General features: G+C 37.5%; 2 protein-coding genes across 2 annotated transcripts in view; both read right to left on the minus strand.

The window, feature by feature from the left end:
- Nucleotides 1–21,343, minus strand: part of LOC142354753 (uncharacterized) — a 255,263-nt gene that overhangs the window by 190,363 nt on the left and 43,557 nt on the right. The window lies entirely within an intron of this gene.
- The window catches only part of LOC142354656 (uncharacterized), a 29,469-nt gene continuing 23,992 nt past the window's right edge, over nt 15,867–21,343 (minus strand). Inside the window, exon 2 of the mRNA XM_075407003.1 lies at nt 15,867–15,990. Within this exon, the coding sequence (XP_075263118.1) occupies nt 15,896–15,990 (95 nt within the window). The 3' untranslated portion in view covers nt 15,867–15,895. The remainder of the gene's footprint in view (nt 15,991–21,343) is intronic.

Raw genomic sequence — 21,343 nt, forward strand, 5'->3', positions numbered from 1 at the left:
CATACCCCTTATTTAGGTCTTCCTTAATGGTGCTATTATACTTCTCTCTAAGGTCTTCATCCTTGACCAATCGTTTTTCGAGAGATTTTAGTTGCGTAAGGGAGGAGAAGTAATTATTTGGGAGCTTGGTGTTATCTGCTGCCCATAGCATTTCGACATCGTATCTCAAGCCATTGTGTATGGTGGTACTCTCAAGAATTTCGTGAGCCCTTGCGTCTGCTGCAGATCGTGGGTCGACCTGCTTATTGGCTCCGAATGATTCAATGTCGTACCTTGCCTTTACTTGACTTGCTAACTGCTTGTCATGTTCGATACTCACTTTGAGGTTAAACACGAACTTGATGGTAACGGACCGCTTAAGACCCAGCCTATGGGTATGCGTACGGCAACGGTTGAACGCTTCTCATCGGCAGAGAAGTATTCTAACGGGCGGATTGCATGATAAACATCTTGTCCGAGTATCATCTCAATGTCTTTATAGGAATATGTCACAGGATCAAGGACTGCTAAGTGTGGGTAAGTCTCTTGCAGGGCCTGTACATAAATTATATCAGAGCCGACGTTCAGACTCTCTTTAACGAAAGGATTGATGGTAAATAGTTCGAAATCTTGATGTTCTCTTGGTTTCACAGTAACTTCAACGATCCTAGTGTCAACTACTTCTTCGGTATTAATACCCTTGACAGTTAGCTTTAGTGCTTTACCGTGCAAACCGAGTCTATCTGCAAGACTACCGGCCACCCAAGAGTTACTGCAGGCGGTATCACACAATACTAGTGCCTTGGTATCTAAACCGGAGGAACTGAACAACTGAAATTCCGTCACCTGAAGGAGCCCCTTAACATCAGTAACAGATGACATTGTTGTGGTCTTATTAGACGGCTGTTGACACGTAGTTGCATTACTTTGACCTATGTTGACAGAAGACTGGACAGTATTGGGATTTGTTGACTTTTTTGTTGGGAAAACCCTATCTGCTCCATGCAATAGTGTGTTATGCGAACTATTGCACCCCTCTGCTCGGCACTTTCTTGGCTGAGGGCACTGGCGGAATGATTGCTTGTCACGTAAGCACGAAAAGCAAAGTTTGTTATCCGCCACCAACTTAGCTCTCTGGGTTGGAGTCTTTTCCTTGAAAACTCGACACTCCCATAGCCGGTGGTTACCTTTGCATACAATGCATCGAAAGAAAGTGTTTGTGAAAGCAGATGGCATTTGCTTCTTTGTTTCCCTTTGTTGCGAATTTGATGCAAACACTTTTGAAGCTGTTTTGGTCTTGGTTACTGAAGTGCTGTTATCTTCAGGCCTTGCCTTGGTTGCGCTTTGTTTCATAAGATCGTGGGCCTCAGCCTTTTCTTTGAGCCAGTCGTTAAAGTCAAGGAGGGTAGGCTTAACCCAGTGCTTCTTAACCGTAAAGAGCGACCATGATTCTTTCATGTTTGGTGGTAAATTTTGTACTGCTTGGTGAAGTAGGGAAGCGCTCTTCAAGTCAGCATCATATGATAGTGACTTGAAAACCCCAACGAGGCTGGATATTGCTGCAGAATAGTTTATGATGTTATCACTATTGTGCATTTTAAGAGGCGGAAAGTTGCTTAGTTTATCCAAGTGTGCACTTACGACTGCCTGTGGCCGGCCAAATTTACGTTCTAAAGTCCTTAGTGCATCCTTGTACATTAAACAACAGTAAGCAAACTCGGCGATTGCAATCTTTGCTTTACCGGTGACGAGTGTTTTAAGGTACGTCAATTTAACGTCATCAGTGAGCGACTGCGAGTCGATCGCACTTTTGAATTGACCATACCACTCATGCCATTTTAATGGGTCGCCATTAAACTCAGCAAGTTTCCACTCGGGCAAAGGGTCATTTTTCTTGCTTGTTATCGCATCAGCCAGTTCCCTAATCAATGACGCATTGTCTGGTATCAGAGGGGCAGTTGCAGACACCTGCGGACCGCTCCAACTCAACGGAGTGGGCCCAACATAGGGTTATGTTGGCTGAAAAACCGGAGTGGCTAGACCAGGTACAACATTACTAGTAATCCCGATCGGGTTTTCCTGCTGTGCACCTGATGGTGATTGCATATCAATCAAAGGGGGCGAATTCTGATAAATTCGTAGTGGAACATTAGTGCTTGATGGTGCGATATGCGTGTGTACACTTGGAGGCAGACTATTCACGGTGGTTGTGTCTTGGTTGACTATTGACGGTCTGTGCTGTGGAAACCGCCAATGACTCATATTTGGCACAAAGTTCTGGCCAAGAGGGATATTGGGCATATTTAGGAAAGGAGGAGCAACAGAACGTATGACTTTGTTTACTCGGTTATTATTATTTTGAAAAGTGAAAGTGTGTAGACGGGAGGTTGATTGATCATTGGGGCGTGTAGAATGGGAGCAGTGACGTTAGGTACAAATACTGGGTCCGGAATAGGAAGGTCAATGGGATGAGCGGGTTCGGAGTTGTGCTGTTGAGTGTTTGGACTTGGTGGGGCGCTTGGGTGCAAGGGAACGTTTATTGCGGGGGCTGGATGATTTGTTGTCGGAAAAGTAGGAATAGTGGCGTTTGGTGCTCGGGGGACAAAATTAATTTGTTGTCGGGAGCATATTCGCTGGACCGAATTATTCTTGGGTAGACTTGATGTTTCAGGTCCCCTGGATTGTGAAATTTGAAGTTGTGCGTTCGGAAATAACTCGGATGCATTATTTTGATTTAATGGCGGTGCAAACGGCTGTGGTGGAACGGGCTGTTGAGTAGGGGGTGAAGAAGCCCCTGGGGCGTGTACAGAAGGCGGCTGACTATCCACGGTTGCTTGGTTAGTTATGCTTGGAAGCGCCATGCCTTGCTGGCCGGTTTGATCTATTTGCGCTCTTAAATGCGCCTGGTACAACGCCTGTGTGTTAGCAGCAGCCAAAAAATTTTCAGGTGGAGTATAATAGGGGTCGAGTTGCTGCAAGGTCTCAATGCTTAAAAAGTGATTGCCTCGACAATTTTTTGGAATGGAATGCCTTGAAATGTCAGTGTTGTGATCTTCCACTGCTTCGCCGTTATTGTGGCTAGGGCATTCTGGAGGGTCTTTCGTAACCTCTGGTTCAGTAGTTTTCTCGTTGTTAAAACTTAAGGCAAGTGAGGTGTTGATCCAATCCTGGACAGCCTTTTCACTTCTCATTGAGCTCTTAGCACTTCCGGTGGTTTCAGATTGGCTACCTTTAGAAACGGCGTCCAACAATACAAATTCTTGCAGAGTTGCCTCAGCCAACCGTTTCCTGTTGTTTTCCTCCAGTTCATCTAATTCCATTTGCTTTTTCTGTTTAGCAAGGCGAATGGCTGCCTCATTCTGTTTTTCAATTTCTTCGCGCTTCATTTTAGCAATTACGTAATCAAGTTTACGCTGACTAGATGTTTTTGACGAGGTCATAATTGAGGGAAGTCTAGAACGAATGGAAGCCCTTGGTTCCTGGAACTCACTCACTTTATCATCAGCAGAGTTGATGTAGTTTCGTGCTGAAGTGAGTATCTTGTCATTCTTAGTTGTCATTGCTTCCAAGTAAGACTCTAATGAAGGAAAAAGTGCACTTGGATCTTCTGTTTTTCCAGCAAATGCAATCAGGTCCTCATTTTTGTCTACAACGGTCATAAATCTTCGTTGCACTTTGTTACTAGGCGTTCAACTTTCACTCGCCTACTTTGACTATTTATACAATGAAGAATATCTTCATGTATAGCATGCAATTCAGCTTCACGCTTTGACCTGGCAGCGTACAACTTTTTGACTTTTTGATCAAGACTATTAGACATCACGATGTTATTATTTCTAAATACCAGCAAAACTACCACAGCACACGGTTATCTATTATATGCACACTCCAAAGAAATCAAATCCACGCAAAACAAACCCAACGCAAAAGACACCAGACACAGCACACTCTAGACAGTCTGTAAAACAAACCACCCAAAGAGCAAAGAAGGTCGTCGAGCACACTGTGCTCGACAAAAACAGAAGTGGAGCGCTGAACGCTATGCGCTCAACGCGGAGGGAGGCAAAGGACACACGGGAAGTCGAGCGATCAACGCGCGACGAAACGAAGACGTTACGGACGGAAAGTCGAGCGAGCAACGCGCGACGCGACGGAAACGGGACGACGAGAAGTCGAGCGAGCAATGCGCGACAGAACGGAAACGGGACGTGCGGGAAAACGAACGAAACGGGACGGTGGGAAAGAACGGGCGGGAAATGAGTTCGGAAAGAACGATGTTAGCAGACCGCAGCAAAACCTCATGCAAACAACCTAGCCGTAATTCCAGAACAAACTTAAGTCACACCCTAGGAAGAAGGAGAGAAGCTACTGCAAGACAATCTAATATAGTTCATAATGGGTCTATAACGACAAATTTAACGACAAACTATTTTACGGCAATGCAGTATTACACTAAAAAGGATGAAAAGGTCGAGAAATTTACTAGCCGTAACTCCAGAATAAACTTAAGTCACATCCTAGCAAAACCCAAACCACAACAAACAATCAGCATACTAGCGGTATTAAACAAACTACAGCAAAATTGAATAAACTACAATAGTGTATTTGTAGACTAAGATAATTGGAAAAGTCAAAAAACAATCCAGTCGTAACTCAAGAATAAACTAAAGTCACACCCTAGAAGGCAACAAGACCAAACCAACTAGCAATCATACAGGTACACACCAACATACAGCAGCAAAATCAATATACTACCACAGGATGGCTAGTAAATTAGTATAGTTGAAAAAGTCAAAGAACAATCCAGCCGTAACTCGAGAATAAACTTAAGTCACACCCTAGAAAGCAATAAGACCTAAACAACAAACCAGCATACTAGAATAATCAACATACTACAGCAAAAACAACATACTTCATCATATATGACATACTACACTGAAATCTGGAAAAGTAGCGGAAGAAAACGAAAAGCGAAGTTTTGGGAGAGCGCCGTTATTGAGAAGAAAAAAATCGTAACACGGAAAACTAAAGAGCGAAAGGACGAAAAGGACGCGGGCAAAACGGTTCATAAACGATCGACGAGAAAAATTATGGGAATTCGATTTTTTTTGGCCGGAGGTTGTGAAAATTTTCACAACTTTTTTGTGTTGATTGAGTTTCACTCAATTGACGAAACTTCTTGCTGGAAAATTGATTTTATGACAAAATTGTCAAAATTTTATACATTTGTTCAACTTTTTCTATTTTTTGGTCAATTTTTTGCAAATTCTTGATTACGGAACGGTAATCCAGTAAACTGGACGGTTTTAAACTCAAAAATACGGTTTATCAGTATTCAGTATTGATCTTCTAAAATTTTTAGAATTGCCTCAAAATTGATCAAAAATTTTCAAAATTGAACAATTTAGCATTATTTTCTATCAGTTTTTTCTATATGAGAAGTTATTTTTGCTATACGAACCGACTGTATCAATTTTTCCGAACTTTTGCTAAATCTACCAAAATTTTTCGTCTCAAAAATTATGTTATTGGGGTTTAATGGCAATATTTTGGATTGACTACCCCATTCAATATAAAAAATTCAATGGTTGGGTTTCTTGCCGTCTGAAATTTATCAGTTCAGTGCAATAACAGTAAATAAAGTTTCTGTTCTGTCTTACAGTTTTTTTTTCGGGTACCCATTTCCTTGCTCAGTTCGTGGGCTCCAGGACAGTTGTCGTGTGTTCTCCCGAATCTCGGACGCTGACTTTGGTACTGCAGAAATTGTCGAGGAAGATTCAAATTCTTTGCTTCTGAGTTTGAAAAAATCTTTTTTTTCGAATCCACTCTCTCCAAGTTGTGTGGTGGCATTATTCATCGATACAGAATTTGATCCCGCAGATGATGACGTTTCCCCATGATTTTCATCATCGTCGCTTTAATCAGAGTCTGAGCTGTCACTAAGCTCTTCCTTCAGAGCTTCACTCATTTCATTCTCTGCATAATCACTATTGGCAGTTGGTTAAAAATCTCCGTCTAGTACTGATTGCACCTCAATTTCTGCACCGCTTTTGACATCAGGAGTCTGATTAGCTTCGGGGTCTGATTCAGAATAGCTCTCTTCGTAGTCACAGAGCGCTTCGAATGGTTTCGGAAGCAAGAAGTAGCCATACTTCAAAGGAAACTGTATATATACCACGTGTCTCACCCAGGCACATTCTTATGTCCAGCACTATTTAGTAATTTTATCACAACAACTATAAGATTGTTCGTAAAACCCGGAGAGGCACCATATTAAAGGTGTAAAACCACACTTTCGAAGATTCAATTCATTTCAGTATATAAGTAACAACGTGTTATTGGAATGAAGCAACGTATAAGCATTATCAAGATCAAGGTAACAGGTGACACTTAGGCGGCAAGGTTTTTTCGATGCTCTTTTACTGGTTTTTTGTCTGATGTTATTGACGTAAAAAACAGTCCGTATTCAGTCGGCAATTGTCTAGAAAACCTAAAAATATTAAGCCGAAAACCACCTCAATCGGTACATATCGTGGTTATATTTATTTAAAATTAGGTTAATTGAACTTTTTCGGAACATTCTACGTATATTAGAACGTATTTAAATCTTACTTCAAAGTTTAGAAATACTCGATTCTGATTGGATGAAATTCGTTCATTTACTGCGTAACAGATCACATGAGGCCGTCCGAATCTCCTTTCCAGAACACTGCGGTCAGCGTCATAGAATTTTTCAGAGTACCAGATTCTGAGATTGCAGATTTTGCCTTGCATGTCAGCAGAGTCTTCAGATGTTTTTTCTTTTGAGTCTAGTAATGGTCAATGATTCGCTGTAGCAAGGAATAAAATAGGGTACAGCTACCTGAATGACCAGTGTAGTATCGTAAACGAGTTCTGCAGGAATCCTCCAGGTTTTAACGCTTGGTTAATGGTCAAGCGAATTGCAATTTTGTGAGGTATTGTGGCTACGCCCATTCAGTTGATGTTTAGCTTCGAAGGGAGATGTTGATAGATCTGTTGTGACTACGTTGTCGATTTTACTGTCCCAATTTGAAACATCTCTCTGCTTTGATGTCCAGTTGATGAGTGGTTTGTCACGAGCACTGGTCAATTGAGTGTAAACAACATCTTCTTCCTATGCTTTTCTCTTCCGAATTCGTTTATTTGCTTTTCCTTCTCTAGTTGTTTTTGCACAAGCCGCGCCTCTTTCAGAAAATTTTGCAGACCGCGCTCTCTTGCTCCGTTTTGTTCCACTTGAGCAATTGAGTTTTCAATTGGGCAGTCGTTTTCACTCTCGTTCTCATTCACTGATTGAATCGTGTTTCTCTGCTCTGCATTCAATGCTGGCATCGTGATTTTGCTTATATATGCAAGCAACGTTTCGTTCCAATTAATTTTGCACTCAAATGCAGGTTTCAGTTTGTCTTCAAAAAAGTTTGCCTGGTAGGATGCAACCGTGTTCCCACGATGTAGTTGCTAGGAAATTATCTTCTGCTGCTCTTCTTTAACAATTGGATGGTAAAGAACCTTGATTTTATGGGAAAAATCTGAATCTTTTTTATATTGTAGCCAAGCATTTGCTTAGTGTTTACTTTTTCCATTACTTCGTGGCATTGCTTGTAGTACTTGTTTTTTTTATTGGCTGATACTGTGCCGGTACTGTAATGATTGTGATGACTAAGCTTGCACTGCCTGTTTGCTGTTCGCTTTTTCGTTTTTTCTTACTTTTATGCAGGGTTGGCAAATGATTTTTTAATTGTACTCGTTGATCTGCCTTGCTGGAATTTTGTGAAATTTACTATTGATTTGATCCACTTGAAACAATTCAAACTTTTTGAGCTTTTAATAATATAAGTTCAGAAGCAAAAAAAGCAAATTATGTTTTCGAAAAGTTGTAGCCCTCTAACTTGGCAATAATTACGCTTTTTTTCAGCTTTCTGTTACAAGAATTGCAGAAACAGTCAGAAATAGTGTAAATCTAGCTGAACAACTTTTTTTCTTTTTATAGTGCTAGTGAGTTTTTCTAACAGTTTCAGTAGCTCAAAAGACAAGCAAAAGTAAGCTTCGTTAGAGCTATTGAGAGACAACAACTTAATGCTTAGCATAAACATTGAAACAAAAAAGCAAATTATGTTTTCAAAAAGTTGTAGCCCTATAACTTGGCAATAATTAGCATATTTTTAGCTTTCAGTTACAAAGATTGCGGAAACATTTAGAAATACTGTAAATCTAGCAGAACAACTTTTTTTTGTAGTGCTAGTGAGTTTTTTTTACCAGATTCAGTAACTCAAAAAACAAACAGGAGTAAGCTTCGTTAAAGCTATTGAGAGAAAATAACTTAATGCTTTGCATAAGAATTGAAACAAAAAATGCAAATTATGTTTTCAAAAAGTTGTAGCCCTATAACTTGGCAATAATTAAGCATATTTTCAACTTTCAGCTACAAAGGTTGCTGAAACATTCAGAAATAATGTAAATCTAGCAGAACACCTTTTTTTCTTTTTTAGTGCTAGTGAGTCTTTCTACCATTTTCAGTAACTCAAAAAACAAACAAGAGTAATTTTCGTTAAAGCTGTTGAGAGAAAACAACTTAATGGTTGGCATAAAAATTCTCTAGCCTAGAAACTTCGTTCCTCAGGAAGAAGGTTTGAGAAAATCAAAGTTAGTTCATTTTTCAATGAGTCAAACTTTCAAATTTAGTTGATTTGTACAACCATTTATATGAATTACAGACAAAGCACACAATAACATAACCGCTCATATGACCGCGCTTCAATACGCACTGTATGTCGGTTTAAGGTTACATGACTCTGAAATGATTTACAAGCTCTACTTAACCTGCTTTAGATAGCACTTCTGAACTGCTGCTTAGATAGAGATGAATGTTATTAATTTCTGATAAATCTCTAAGTTCAGGTTTTGGGATACCTTACACGAGGCCGCGCGATATCTGAATTGCTAAATTTTTTGCAAAATTTATTGAATCTGTCATACAACTTGCACTTTCTCGTTATCCATTTGATTCACTTTCGTACTTTGAGAATGCGTAGCGATGATGATTTTAGGCTGGGTTTCAGTTTCACTTTGTGTACGATAATTGCGTACTAATAATATGTACTAAGTTTGTTTGCTGACAAAAGTGAACAAATCAAATTGGTTTCTTTAGAATGTTTTATTTTTTACTTTTCTTGTCGTGCTGTTTTATTTTTACTGATAGATTAATCCTGAGATGATTCGCTGATTTAAGAGGCTCACCCTTTTTATTCATTGACATTTTGTAACGGATCATTTTATAGTTTCTAAGAACGTTCATCTCGGGAATGCAAGAACTCTGCAAGAACTTATTTTTTAACTTACGTCACTCAATCTTCTTTGAAGTGAAGCACAGAATCTTTCCTTCTCTTGAATTTTGTCTCCACAATCAAAATGAACAACTTATGAGAACTTTATAACATGTAAAGCAAATCGAAAATAAATAACTATTTGGTTCGTTTTTATCTTTAAATTTATTGATTTATCTTTTTTTATCGAGGTGTTAACGCTAAAAATGCAGAATTAATTATGATTGGTGGTGAATGCTATGAATTTACATAAGATTTACTCTTGGAGCTTTGAAAGAATATTAATGCCATTTACAAGCGAAGACCTTACATACTTTTATGTTTCTAAGCTTAGATCCTACATTTTTTGCATTTGTTTTGCCTTGACTTTATATAGTTTTGCGTTCCCAAGCCTAGGTCTTACATATTTTTGCGTTGAAAAGAGCGTTGACCTTTCATAATTTTGCAATCTGTTTGGCGTTGATCTTACACAATTTTCCGATGCATTTAGTGTTAATCATACAAAGTTTTGCGTTTCTACGCGTGCATCTTACAATTTTGCGTTCGATTTGGCGTTGATTTTACGTAATTTTACTTGAAAACTAACTTTGATAAAAAATCATAATTTTGCGTTGAATTTAGCTTCGATTTTACATAATTTTGTGGGCTAAGTATGAGTGTTGGGGGGAGCTTTGGGTCTTGGGGTTGTGGGGCTGGTGATTGTTGGGCCGGGTGAGGGGGTAGTTATGCAGTGGGATTAAAGTTAAAGTTAGGTTACCAATTTTGAGATCCCAAAATTGATTTTTTTGTCAAATTCACGTAATGTGCATCAAAAAGTCAAGTAGTTTTAAACTCTAGTTTTACTTTGATGAAACTCAACAAAAGTCTATAGAACTCTTACTGAATTACTTATTGAACTCTTACAGAATTTTCCGCGTGATTTCTTGTAGATTTTTTACTAAATGCAATCATAGGTACTGAATAACTTTAAAAACTGCGCTTCGAGAGACAAAACTCATTGAGATCGACGGTTAGAAACGCAAGTTTTTGTAAGATTAGAGATAACTAACGTTGAGAAATGGGAAAATTCGCTGCAAATTTTCATTACTAATTGTGCGTTAAATGCATTGAAATTAGAGACGTAAATTCAAAGCATTCAACGCAAAACTGTCCAAAAAATGAGTTGAAGTTTCTAACTTGTCAACGCTAGTTACCACTTAACCTTATAAAAATTTGGCAAAATTCCTCGGCCCAGTTATATGAGAGTGGTGAAACAACGACGCTTTTTCAGAGAAAGATAGTTATACTGTAGCTTATAAAGAATTATAGTCTTAAAACTTAATTAAAAAAGATTGTGAGCTGCTTTGAGGAATCATAACTGGGGCCACGGTGACTGCTTCCCCTGTTGAGGTCTGTTCAAATTATGCATGAAATTAATCAATGTCACCATTATAAGTAGTGAAAACGCAAACAAACTAAAAACGTAATCCAAACTTCGACTCGTTCGAGTTTTTGCTGCCTTCTCGTCGGTTCAAAAGTCTATTCCGTGCCAAATTTTCACCCCAAAAAAGATGTAAGATAAGGCGAGAAGTCTCCAGAGCTTTTAGCAACTTCCATTCAAAACTCTTGCACCTTTTTTGAGGGCGAATGGGCGGTAATTAGAGGGGGTAAAATGGCGCAAGAGTATAGGGGATAATTTTGTTATGCAATAATACGGGGGTAATTGGAGGTATCCCCCGTGGAAGTCCTACATTGTTTCACCCCCCCCCCCCCATAATCGAGGACTGAGAGTCTTGATTTCGCAAACATTGTACCTTCAGCCGGTTCTCCTGAGCCTCCAAACCATCTATGCTAGAGCCCAATTCTTGTTGGTCCGTCAATATGAACCTACTCCCCATTAACCCCATTACCTCCTTATCTTACATCCTTTTACCCCCCTAAATTACCCTCATAATCTTAAATCTTTTTGGGGGGAATTTAATTTTTGCGGGCTAAAACCTAAAAATCCCCCAATACCCCCATTACACAAGTTATCTTTATTATCTTACATCGTTTTACCCCCCCCCCCCCCCTCCTCTAAGGTTACCCCACTAATCTTACATCTGTTTGCAGGGTAATATTTCGAAGGTTAAAATCTAAAAATTCGCGTATTACTCCCATTGACCCCCTTTTTCATCGTTTTACCCCCCCCCCCCCCCCCCCCCATAGACAATTACCCCCTACTCTTACATCAGTTTTTTTTTTTTTTTGGGGGGGGGGGGGGGGTGGGTAGGGTGGAAATGGGGTAATTTCGACGCGAGATCAAAGGAACCATTTAAAACAAAAAATAATATGATCCGGACTTTCGCTCGTTCACTCTAAGAAAAGACGCAAAAAAGACAAGATGTACCCAAGATATAAACTAACAGCGCACAATCTGAAAGATTCTCTGGCACTGTTTAATTTGAATTCATATACCTTTTAGTACAGTTTGGAAGCTTCCGAAAGAAGAAACTCGTATAGAAGACTGAGCTAAACATTGTTCAGAAAATATATGTAACCATTGTGAAACTAGGATGATTGTCTTGCAAGATATTGACAGAATCTTGTTAAAGATGCTTATTTTGCAAGAGTCCTTGCAAGACGCTTGCAAATGACGCATATCCTGAGACCTTCAAGATCTAGATACTTACCTTGTTAAAAACCTACAGGATTTTTTAAAGTTACAAATTTTAGATCTTAGCTTGCAATGCTCAACGAGCGCATTAAGTAATCCGATGAGCTCGGCGACTGATATAGGAGAGTACTTAATATACTCAAAATACACATTTTAGAATGTATGTGATGGCTTTTTAAAAGTGAGATAGCATACACTGAATCCGATCAGATCAGTGAGCAATGGAAAATTTCACATTAATGCTCGCAGGGTCTAGCTTCTGGAAAGTTTAATTAAATTTTTAATAATTTTCAATTTTGCCAATACTTGCTTTTTTTCTGTAGTTTTGTTGCCGTTCTGTTATTAAAAGATCTCATTGATATCAGTAGTGGAACAGAATGAATTTATTAAGGGCTGGAATTTATAGCTTGTGGTTTTTATGAATGGAAACTAAAGGTATTCAAAAATCATCGTCAAAAGTTGAGTCCTCATGGTTTTCATTCTTTGGTGTTACTTTGGCTTCGCTTATCAAAGTCTCCCAAAGTCAAAATTGCGCAATATCTGAATCTAAGTTTCGTTTTCAATTGAAAGCTAATCATCGATTTATAGTTCAATATGGCGCATCAGTAATTTGTTAATATTCGTAGAGTTTCAATTATTTCATTCTTTTGCTTTTTCAATCATTTGGGGTTTTGGGTTAAAATTCGTTCTTTGAAAATGGACCTCTCAAAATTTTTGATTTAGTTCAAGGCCTATTAATGCCCCGAAGAAAATAGTTGAAACTCCTGATTGTCTCATTTTAAAAGCAGTCGGCTTTTTAATTTATTGAAATGGTTTTCAGAAATAACAACAAATTTTTGAAATAGTTTTTAGTTGTTTTCATGACCTGTAAAAATATTCTCAAAACGAAGGCTGTGGTTGTGTTCTATTTAAACTTATGTGTTTGTTCTTAGTAAATTTACGAAATTTAATAAATAAAATGTTCAAGAGTTTAATTCATAGTTTTTTTTGCTTTGTTTCCGTTATTCCAAATGCAACTGTGTTTGATTTTGTAACTGCTTTTTACAAAGCGTTTGATAAGTAGCCAAGCTTAACCCGAAGAACTTTACTCACGCCATAGTTTATAATTATCAGGCTTGGCTGACCTCAATTTTAGCTTGTTTCTAGATTTTAGATTTATTAATGAGTTCAGAGAGCAATTTTTTTGGACTCCCACATACGTCTAAATTGAGCTCGTAGGTTCAAATCAGAATAACAGAAAAATCAAACATGCTGATTAATGATCGAGTTGTCCGGAAAAACTAGTTTTTTACCTGATAAAATTCTCTTTTTTTCTTAAAAAAAAGTAAAAGTGCTTTAGGTTTAGTTTTTATGGTGTTGTATTGTTCTTTTTATTGAAATGAACAGAACTGATCTCACTTTTATTAAATCTTGTATTGTAAACAGTTATGCTTTTTTTCGAGAATAACCCTATTTTATTTAAAAGTATTGAGTATAGCGGGTGCAATCTTTTTTTGTTTTAATAGTTCATAGTTGCTGATGTCTGAATTGCTCTGCGGGTAACTTATTACTGCTGATTTGGACACTACGTTTTTTTCAGCAAAAACTTTGCAATTGGCAATTGTTGTTCATTTTTTCATTTGGTATTGTTACTATTTCCCAATTATGAGAGGTCGCTTTGATGTTCTTGTGAGGTGTAATGATGCTATATCTTTTATCTATTTCATAGCTAATGATATTGGTTCTATTTAAACTATCTTTTTTATTGATTGTTTTTTCACGTTCTTTACTTTGAATTTGGTACCGTCTCATCAATGAAAGATCTCTTTGGCAGTATTGGCGAAAGACAAGCTTAGGAATGCCTGGAGTCTGATAGCTTTTACGATTAACACTTTTAAGAAAAAAAAGGTTCTGGAGTTTTGAGTTCCGATGGTATTGATGATAATTTGTTGTCTTGACATTCAAAATTTGTTTCTTTACAATTAAGTTTTTAAATTAATTGGTGGTTGATGAGCTCAATTGGTTCTCTGAAAGAGCTTAATTTAAACTTGTGAATGTGTACATTCAACAACCAATAGGTTTTTAATTTGGTTTAGAAAATAAAAATAGTTTTGTTTTTTCTTTTTCAAAAATTGGCAAAATGTTGTTTTTGGTTCTCAAAGAAACAGCAGTTTTATTGTGGAACCTATCTGTTTTTTTTTCAATTCCGCATATTTTTTATATGATTTGAGCATTTTGTGGATATCAATTTGCTGATGCAGCTTTCGGATAAGTCCCAACGAAAAACATGAAATACTTATATCGTGACTTATTTTGTGGTTATCTAATTTGGGCAACCTCTATTTGAATATAACCAGAATTTTGCATTCTCAATTTGGTTTTTTTAGTGAGTGTAGAGGTGTTTTTTTTTAAATTTCTGGGCTGCTTTTTGGAGTCATTTTCAAAATAAAAAATACTTGCTTTGTTGATTCAATTGTTTTTTTTTCAATATGATGTGTCGTTACACATTTGCGAGCTTTCTTTTCTTTTTAGGCCGTTAGTTATACTCAGTACTAAATGTTTTATATATAATAGTTGCTCAGAATATTTTTTTACATATAACTAACAGTTGAATTTAACTTTAAATGATAAAAATTCAATTTGATTCATCTGGCTTATTAAAATTTTGTAAATCAGACAAAAAAGAACAACAAAGATTTTGTTGAAGGGTACTTAGAGTTTTTAAAGAGATTAATGACTTTTTAGACCGCCCAATGGTGTTGTATTTTGAATTTACATACGACTGACTTCTCTCCGAAATAATAGTTCACGGCGGATTTTTTTCTATCTTGTCTTTCCAAATTCGTCTGTTGTATTGTACCTAATTATTCAGTTATTTTTGCTTCCCACTCCTTGGGCGAGAAAACATCTTATGTAAAAATTATCAATATCCCCACTCAGTGACAATCAGTTGAATAATTTTCCCTGGTTAGTTGAGAAGAAATGCTCTCTAGCGACTAATGGGAGCTCTAATGAATTAGAGCCTAAATGGGACTAAGAAGTTCAATAGTGGGCTCCAAATAACCACATTAGAGGTTAATATATACCACTATTAAGATTTAAAGTGAAAATGGCACCAGTTTCGGTGCACTTTTCAGTTGACTTTTGGTATTAAATTGCCGCCAATTGAGTTAAGCTTCTTGAAATTGTAATTGAGAGGGAATTATAGATCACGCGAAACGCAAAAAGTCACTCGAAAAGTCAAAAACGTCAAGCGAAAATTTTGCATAAAAGAAGAGACACACACGTTTACAATAATTGCTATGAACTTCGTTCAAGAGCAATTAAAAACATTGATTTTGATCCTAATTTCAAGAACTTTTTTTTGAAGACGGTGACTTTGGATTCAATTAAACAGATTAATTACATTGACAGTGTGTATTATAGATACTGTAACAGTGGATATCGCACACACACAACATACATACACACACACAACACATACCAACACTCACACACACTACATACACACACACACAACACATACAAACACTCACACACACACACACACAACACAACACATACAAACACTCACACACACACACACACACACACACACACACACACACACACACACACACACACACACACACACACACAACATACATACATACTTACATCCATAGATACACATACACACACATATACACACAAACACTCAACGCACAAACACACACACACACACATACAATCAAAAACAAACAGATGTACACATGTACACGCACGCACTTCTACAAACTTTGGTGCCTGTCTGCGTGCGGTCACGTGTTAGTGTGCTATGTGTGAGTGACACTTCCTACCAACTTGATCTAACTGGCTACAAGGTACTCATTTCTCATCAATATTCTTAATTCCCAATTCACGAGCATATTTAAAGTCTCCAACCCAATGTTTCTCCTTTTTCCCATCACCGATAGTTCTCTTAAAGATTCTGGGGCAGCTTCCGCTTAGCTGAGCGCGAGGATGCTGCATGATAACCACCAATAAACCAATCATCTTTTTGAGTGCCCGCACCACCTGCGAACAAAAACATAGATTATCAACATGTTAGTAACTAATTAATATGTTCCTTAATTACTTGGCAACCATTTATTTCAACGTATTTCAAATTGTGCCGCTAACTCTATCAAGGTTGGGTAATTTTCTTATAACGGCGACGGACCTTCGGAATCTATGGATTATGACTCAAATTTTACTCTAATAACTTCTGATAGTAGAAAATCAATGATTCTGGTTTATAAGTCTGACTTTTAAGTTTGGTTTATAAGTTTTATCAAGAACAAATTCAAGTGCAGAAATTTATTGTTTAAAAGGTTCAAAATTGAAGGATGAAAATATAAGTGAGCACAAGCATGGTGTTTTAATGCAAATAAATAAAAAAAATTGTCAAGTTTCTGAGTCAAAGTAACTGATGATTTTTTGATTAGGTGGGTAGATTCATTAGAAAGTACTAAATCAATCCCTTGTAACAAAAGTCTTTCTCAATGGCATGTAGCAATTCTCAAGTTCTCAGAAGCAGCCCCCCGCCGCCGCCGCTCAACACCTAAGTTCTCTTTGTGCCCCCGTGCCCCCCCCCCCAGCTTAGTGGGTGCATATTGCGTGCCCCCCCCCCCCCCTCCGACACACGTGCAATATTTTAACATAATGATTTACTATGTAATGACACGTGCTCTTTAACGGGGGGAGCATAACGTACCGGGGAGGGAAGGGTACAAACGAAAAAGTACAAGCTCTCTTTATTGATCTTGAAAAGGTCTATCTCAATTTAAAAAAGCCAAAGTTTGGATTATGAATGAATCGAGACACAAGCAAACAAGACAACTGGAAATCGATATTGTTTCAAAGTATCTCAAAGAAGTTTTGTCAAATTGCAACCGAAATCTCCTTAATTAGAGCAACATATGCACTACAGCTCTGTTAGTAAAAAAATAGTTGACTGGTTCTAATTCTGTCCGCTGCATTACTGTTCTCCCTAAGAAATAGGTTTTTTAGCTCGGATGTATATACCACACAATGTTTTATCTGAGGCACAAAGGTCTTGTTTTTCAATTGAGATGAACGGAAAAGATATCAGATTCGGCGCTAGTGAAAATGGCAGACGTACCAAAATATAGAAATTTTATTGCTGACTAATCACAATTGAGAAACTGGGAATGTTGCTTTCTGATTGGCTGATTGATCAACAAATTCTCCATTTTCTAAAGTAACGTAAAATTGCTCATAAATCGCGACAAGCCGAAAGATAAAAATTATATTTTTTGGGGGAAACTGGTCTAACGTTCGGTTGTGATCGATTCATATCAAGTCTCAAGGGCCACTGAGGCATGACCATAGCCCTCGAGGTACAAAATCTATAATCTGGCATTAAGCTATGTCATATTTAGGCTCATTCAACGCATAAAGGTACAGTGTTTTAAATTTCTCAATCAATCACATTCGTTGAAATTTCTACACTTTGGTACGTCTATTTTTAGGACGTCACAGTCAGTTTCAATAAACCGCTGCATACCCGGACTTAAGTCTCAGAGCATTTAAGCGCTGAACCAGCACATTTCAAGGTGTAAAAACATAATTCAGTTCTGAAACATTGCATCTCCAGAATATTTTAGGTTTCTCTATGTGCAGTTCTTCTTCATTATGATTATATTGAGGTAACGGAGTGAGCCCAGGCTAAACTTATCCTGTAGAGTATCAAAATTACTCATAACCCAAAAATTAAGTCTGAGCAGAGAAATGTCATAATGTTGTAGCTTATAACTGGTAATTACTATAGTAATATACACAATATTTTTATATAAGGTAGTTTGTAAGCAATTACCGCAAAGCCCATTTAGCTTAGTGGTTACGACTTGCTACGCAAATTAAATATTTCGAGTACTCACGTCGGAGTCTGAATCGCATATAAATCAAACCTTGTTGGCGGGAGTTAAGCGGAGCATATTATTTTTCATGCAGTAAATTTTGCCCAAAAATTAAGACTGGCCCGTGTAAATTGGGACATGAACAGAGTACTGACCATTCTAAAAAACAGAATGTCAGTATACTGATGCAGCGCTGATTTACTCGGCCGCCAACCTCCAGGTAGTTCCATCATTTTGCGGTATAGGCTCTTTATGATTTGATTTGTTATTTCAAATGTAACAACCTTCAAATAGTTAATAAATCAGTGTAAAACAACTTGCAACTTAGCTTCATCTCAACTACCCGAAAAAAAGTAATTAAACAATTATAAACAATTTTGCATGCAAGAATGAACAGAAAAAAACCTTGACTTTGTCAATGTCATCATTACTAAAAGTACACCACTAAAAAATAAATTACTCGTTCACTGTAATGTAAAAAGCGTCACCCCAATGGATGCTTTGAGTTTGAACCTAATGTCATGCAATTTGACTTCAATTGGGCTACCCAAGTATGCAATTAGACAATAAAAGTATATCTACTGTATCTCCTTCAAAATTTCCAAGATGGACCATGTTCTGAGTCTCAATCCGTACTGAACAAACTGTCCTTCATTTCTGCTGATCATCAAGTTCCAAGGTTTCTCTTGATAAAGGTCCTGTTCTCAACACCGGAACAATTTTTGTTGTCTGAAACAGCAGTTTGTATGACTGGCACCATGAACGTCTACGATATTGAATATGTTTGCCAAGAAATCATAGACTTGAATTTTATTCAAAGAGCATTTGAGCGCTTTTTGGTTTATGAAACTGTCAAATGAGATAGTTTCGTGCCTTCTGAGTCCCTATTTCGAATATTTGTATGGTAAGGTATATGGTTGCCAGTTTGTCTATGACTCCATATATCGCCTTGATATGGTTGCTAAGAATTATCTATGGTGGTCAAATCGGGCTGTTGTACCCCTTTTTGACGAGGCGTCTCACTTCGTAATAGGACCAGCTGATAGATTAGATGAGACAATTGTTCAGACTAATTCACCTTCTTGTTGCTTTGTTTCACCATTTTCGGAAGTACCCGCACAATCTTTTTGATTTCGGTGTAGAAGTTGCTGGCCTTGTTGTGCAAAAAAAAGTCTAGCTGCAGCTAATTCTGGGTCATTCTTCGCGCGCTTCGCGGTTACCCACGATTTCCGGATTACATCCCACAGCGCATCAGAGGCATGGCCATGGACAGCGGTCCGCAATTGCGCTTAAACTATTATTCGGCTATCTAAACTGTAGGCCAAGTAATATCGAGGTAAAGTATAGCACAGAAGGGGTGGCGATTCTCTACTATACCAAAGTGGGGAGGGGGGGCAATTGTTGAAAAGATCCAACAACAGTAATAAAACTGGCATATTAGTTAGATCGTACAAAACCAGTAATCGTTCAAAGCCATTTACGCCAGTCATATTATGTTAAAGATATGCTTATTATTTTAAAAATGCAGTGTTAGCTGATTCAGGGCGTGAAATTTTGTGTCCGTTTTGTAAATCAGTTGTTGAAAAATGGGCAGATTTTCGTTTTGCGAATCCACTTAAACCTTGTGAAATTGAGCCAATGTGCTAATTTATATTCGGCATTCGATCTTTTCAGTGGATGCATTTATTTATAAGCTCAGAGTTCGAGGGAATTTGACCTTATTTGTCCGCATTGATCAAAATCACGATAGGTTAAGTAAAATTTTGAACCGAACATGATTGTGATTTGTCTATAGGGGTTGTTTCATTGGAATTATCTACCTTTTTTTCATGTGCTTGTAACTTTTTTGCTTTTGGTATGTTGCTTGATTGTGTTTAGGAAATATTGTGGTATCAGCATGATTTTTTGACGTTCCAGTACATTTGGTTAAATCGAAGATTTCACATAAGTTTTGTCAACATATTGAGAATTCTTGTACATGGCCGATTATCACATCGGGAATTGGATGTTGTTAGAGGAGTGATTCTTATTGCGATTGCGTTCAAAAAATCACCTGTCAGCAATTAGCGAAGGTCATAATCGAATAATTTGGTTTTTTTGCCTAATTGGTGACCCATTTGTTGCATTGCTGAGCAGTAAAAATGGTGCCGATTGTTTTGACTATCTGGTTAAAGAAGTTTATCCAATCACTTGGGTTGATAATTTTTTTCAATTTCTTAAGCTGCAATTGATTTAAAACAATAGAACATTAGCGTTGCGTTTCCAATATATGATTGCATATTCTGCGCTTTTTCATCATCAATCAATGCATGTAATTATCTTCCCATAAACCATTTTTGACTCTAATTCCACTATAATTACAGTCACCAGATATAGTTACAGTCACCAGACGAGAATGAAAACTAATTACATTTGATTGGTTTTGTTTCTATACTGAATAGCAAAAGTAAGTTAGCACCCCCTACTTTCACGAGGTACAAACTCAATTTTCGAAGAAATATTACCCCAAATTGAAATCCCATTTTACATCATTGATCCCCTACATTATAGTCCTATCGCCTACCTCTGAAACTTAGATAAAACACAAAGTTCACTTACAAGAATTCCCAAGTGAAGTTGATGAACTTCGTCCCAGTTTCTCAGTTAAAAGAAAGTTGTTTCAAAATCTGATATGTTTTCACGTTTGTTCAACTATGATTGAGTTTGCATTTGCGTTAAATATTAGAGGCAGAAAAAATGTGATAAAAATGCGATATCGTGACAACTTCCTTTTTGTTGTGAGACTTGGATGGAATTCATCAAATATACTACATTGGGATTTCGGGTAAATGAACTTTGTGTTTTACCTGAGTTTCTTAGGTAGGCGAGAGGACAAGTAAAGGGGACCAATGATGCAAAATTGTCTCCGAAATGTGATTTCTAGTTGGGGTAATATTGCTTCATAAATTAAATATTTTCCTCGTGAAATTAGGGGGTGCTAAGTTACTTTTGCCGTTCATCATTTTTGTTTTTTGCATGTGCCCTCAAAATCAATACATATTCCACGGTTATCATATTGTTCTCAGATGGTGGAATAAATTAATGGAATTAGATAATCGTTCTCCGCAGTTCCTACATTGCGTATTTTTTGTGCTATTATCTGTCTGTCGTGGATTTTGCCCTGGTCAATTTGTGCTGGAGTAGCGCGTTTGAAACTGAATAGCATTTAATCTGCTAGTGGCTAATTCCGCTGAAACACAAGCATGCTTGTTATGAACACATCCTTGATGATATCTTCTTCATGTGTTTCAAAATCGCTGTTTTGAGATAGCTGAATAAGCGTTCTCTGGTATTGTTTTTCTCGACCTTCGTTTGTTTCTTTTGAAAACAAAATTCACCTGTCAAAAGGGATTTTTCGCAGGCATCATGAAGGCATTCTCCATAATTTTTCATTTTTCTTTTGTAGTCAAGGAGTTTATGTCGCAAGTGACAGACTTTTTGGCTGTTTACTCTCCCGCCCTCTCTCTTCA

The sequence above is a fragment of the Convolutriloba macropyga genome, chromosome 15 (genome assembly GCF_964194025.1).
Source record: "Convolutriloba macropyga chromosome 15, txConMacr16.3, whole genome shotgun sequence".
NCBI lineage: Eukaryota > Metazoa > Xenacoelomorpha > Acoela > Convolutidae > Convolutriloba > Convolutriloba macropyga.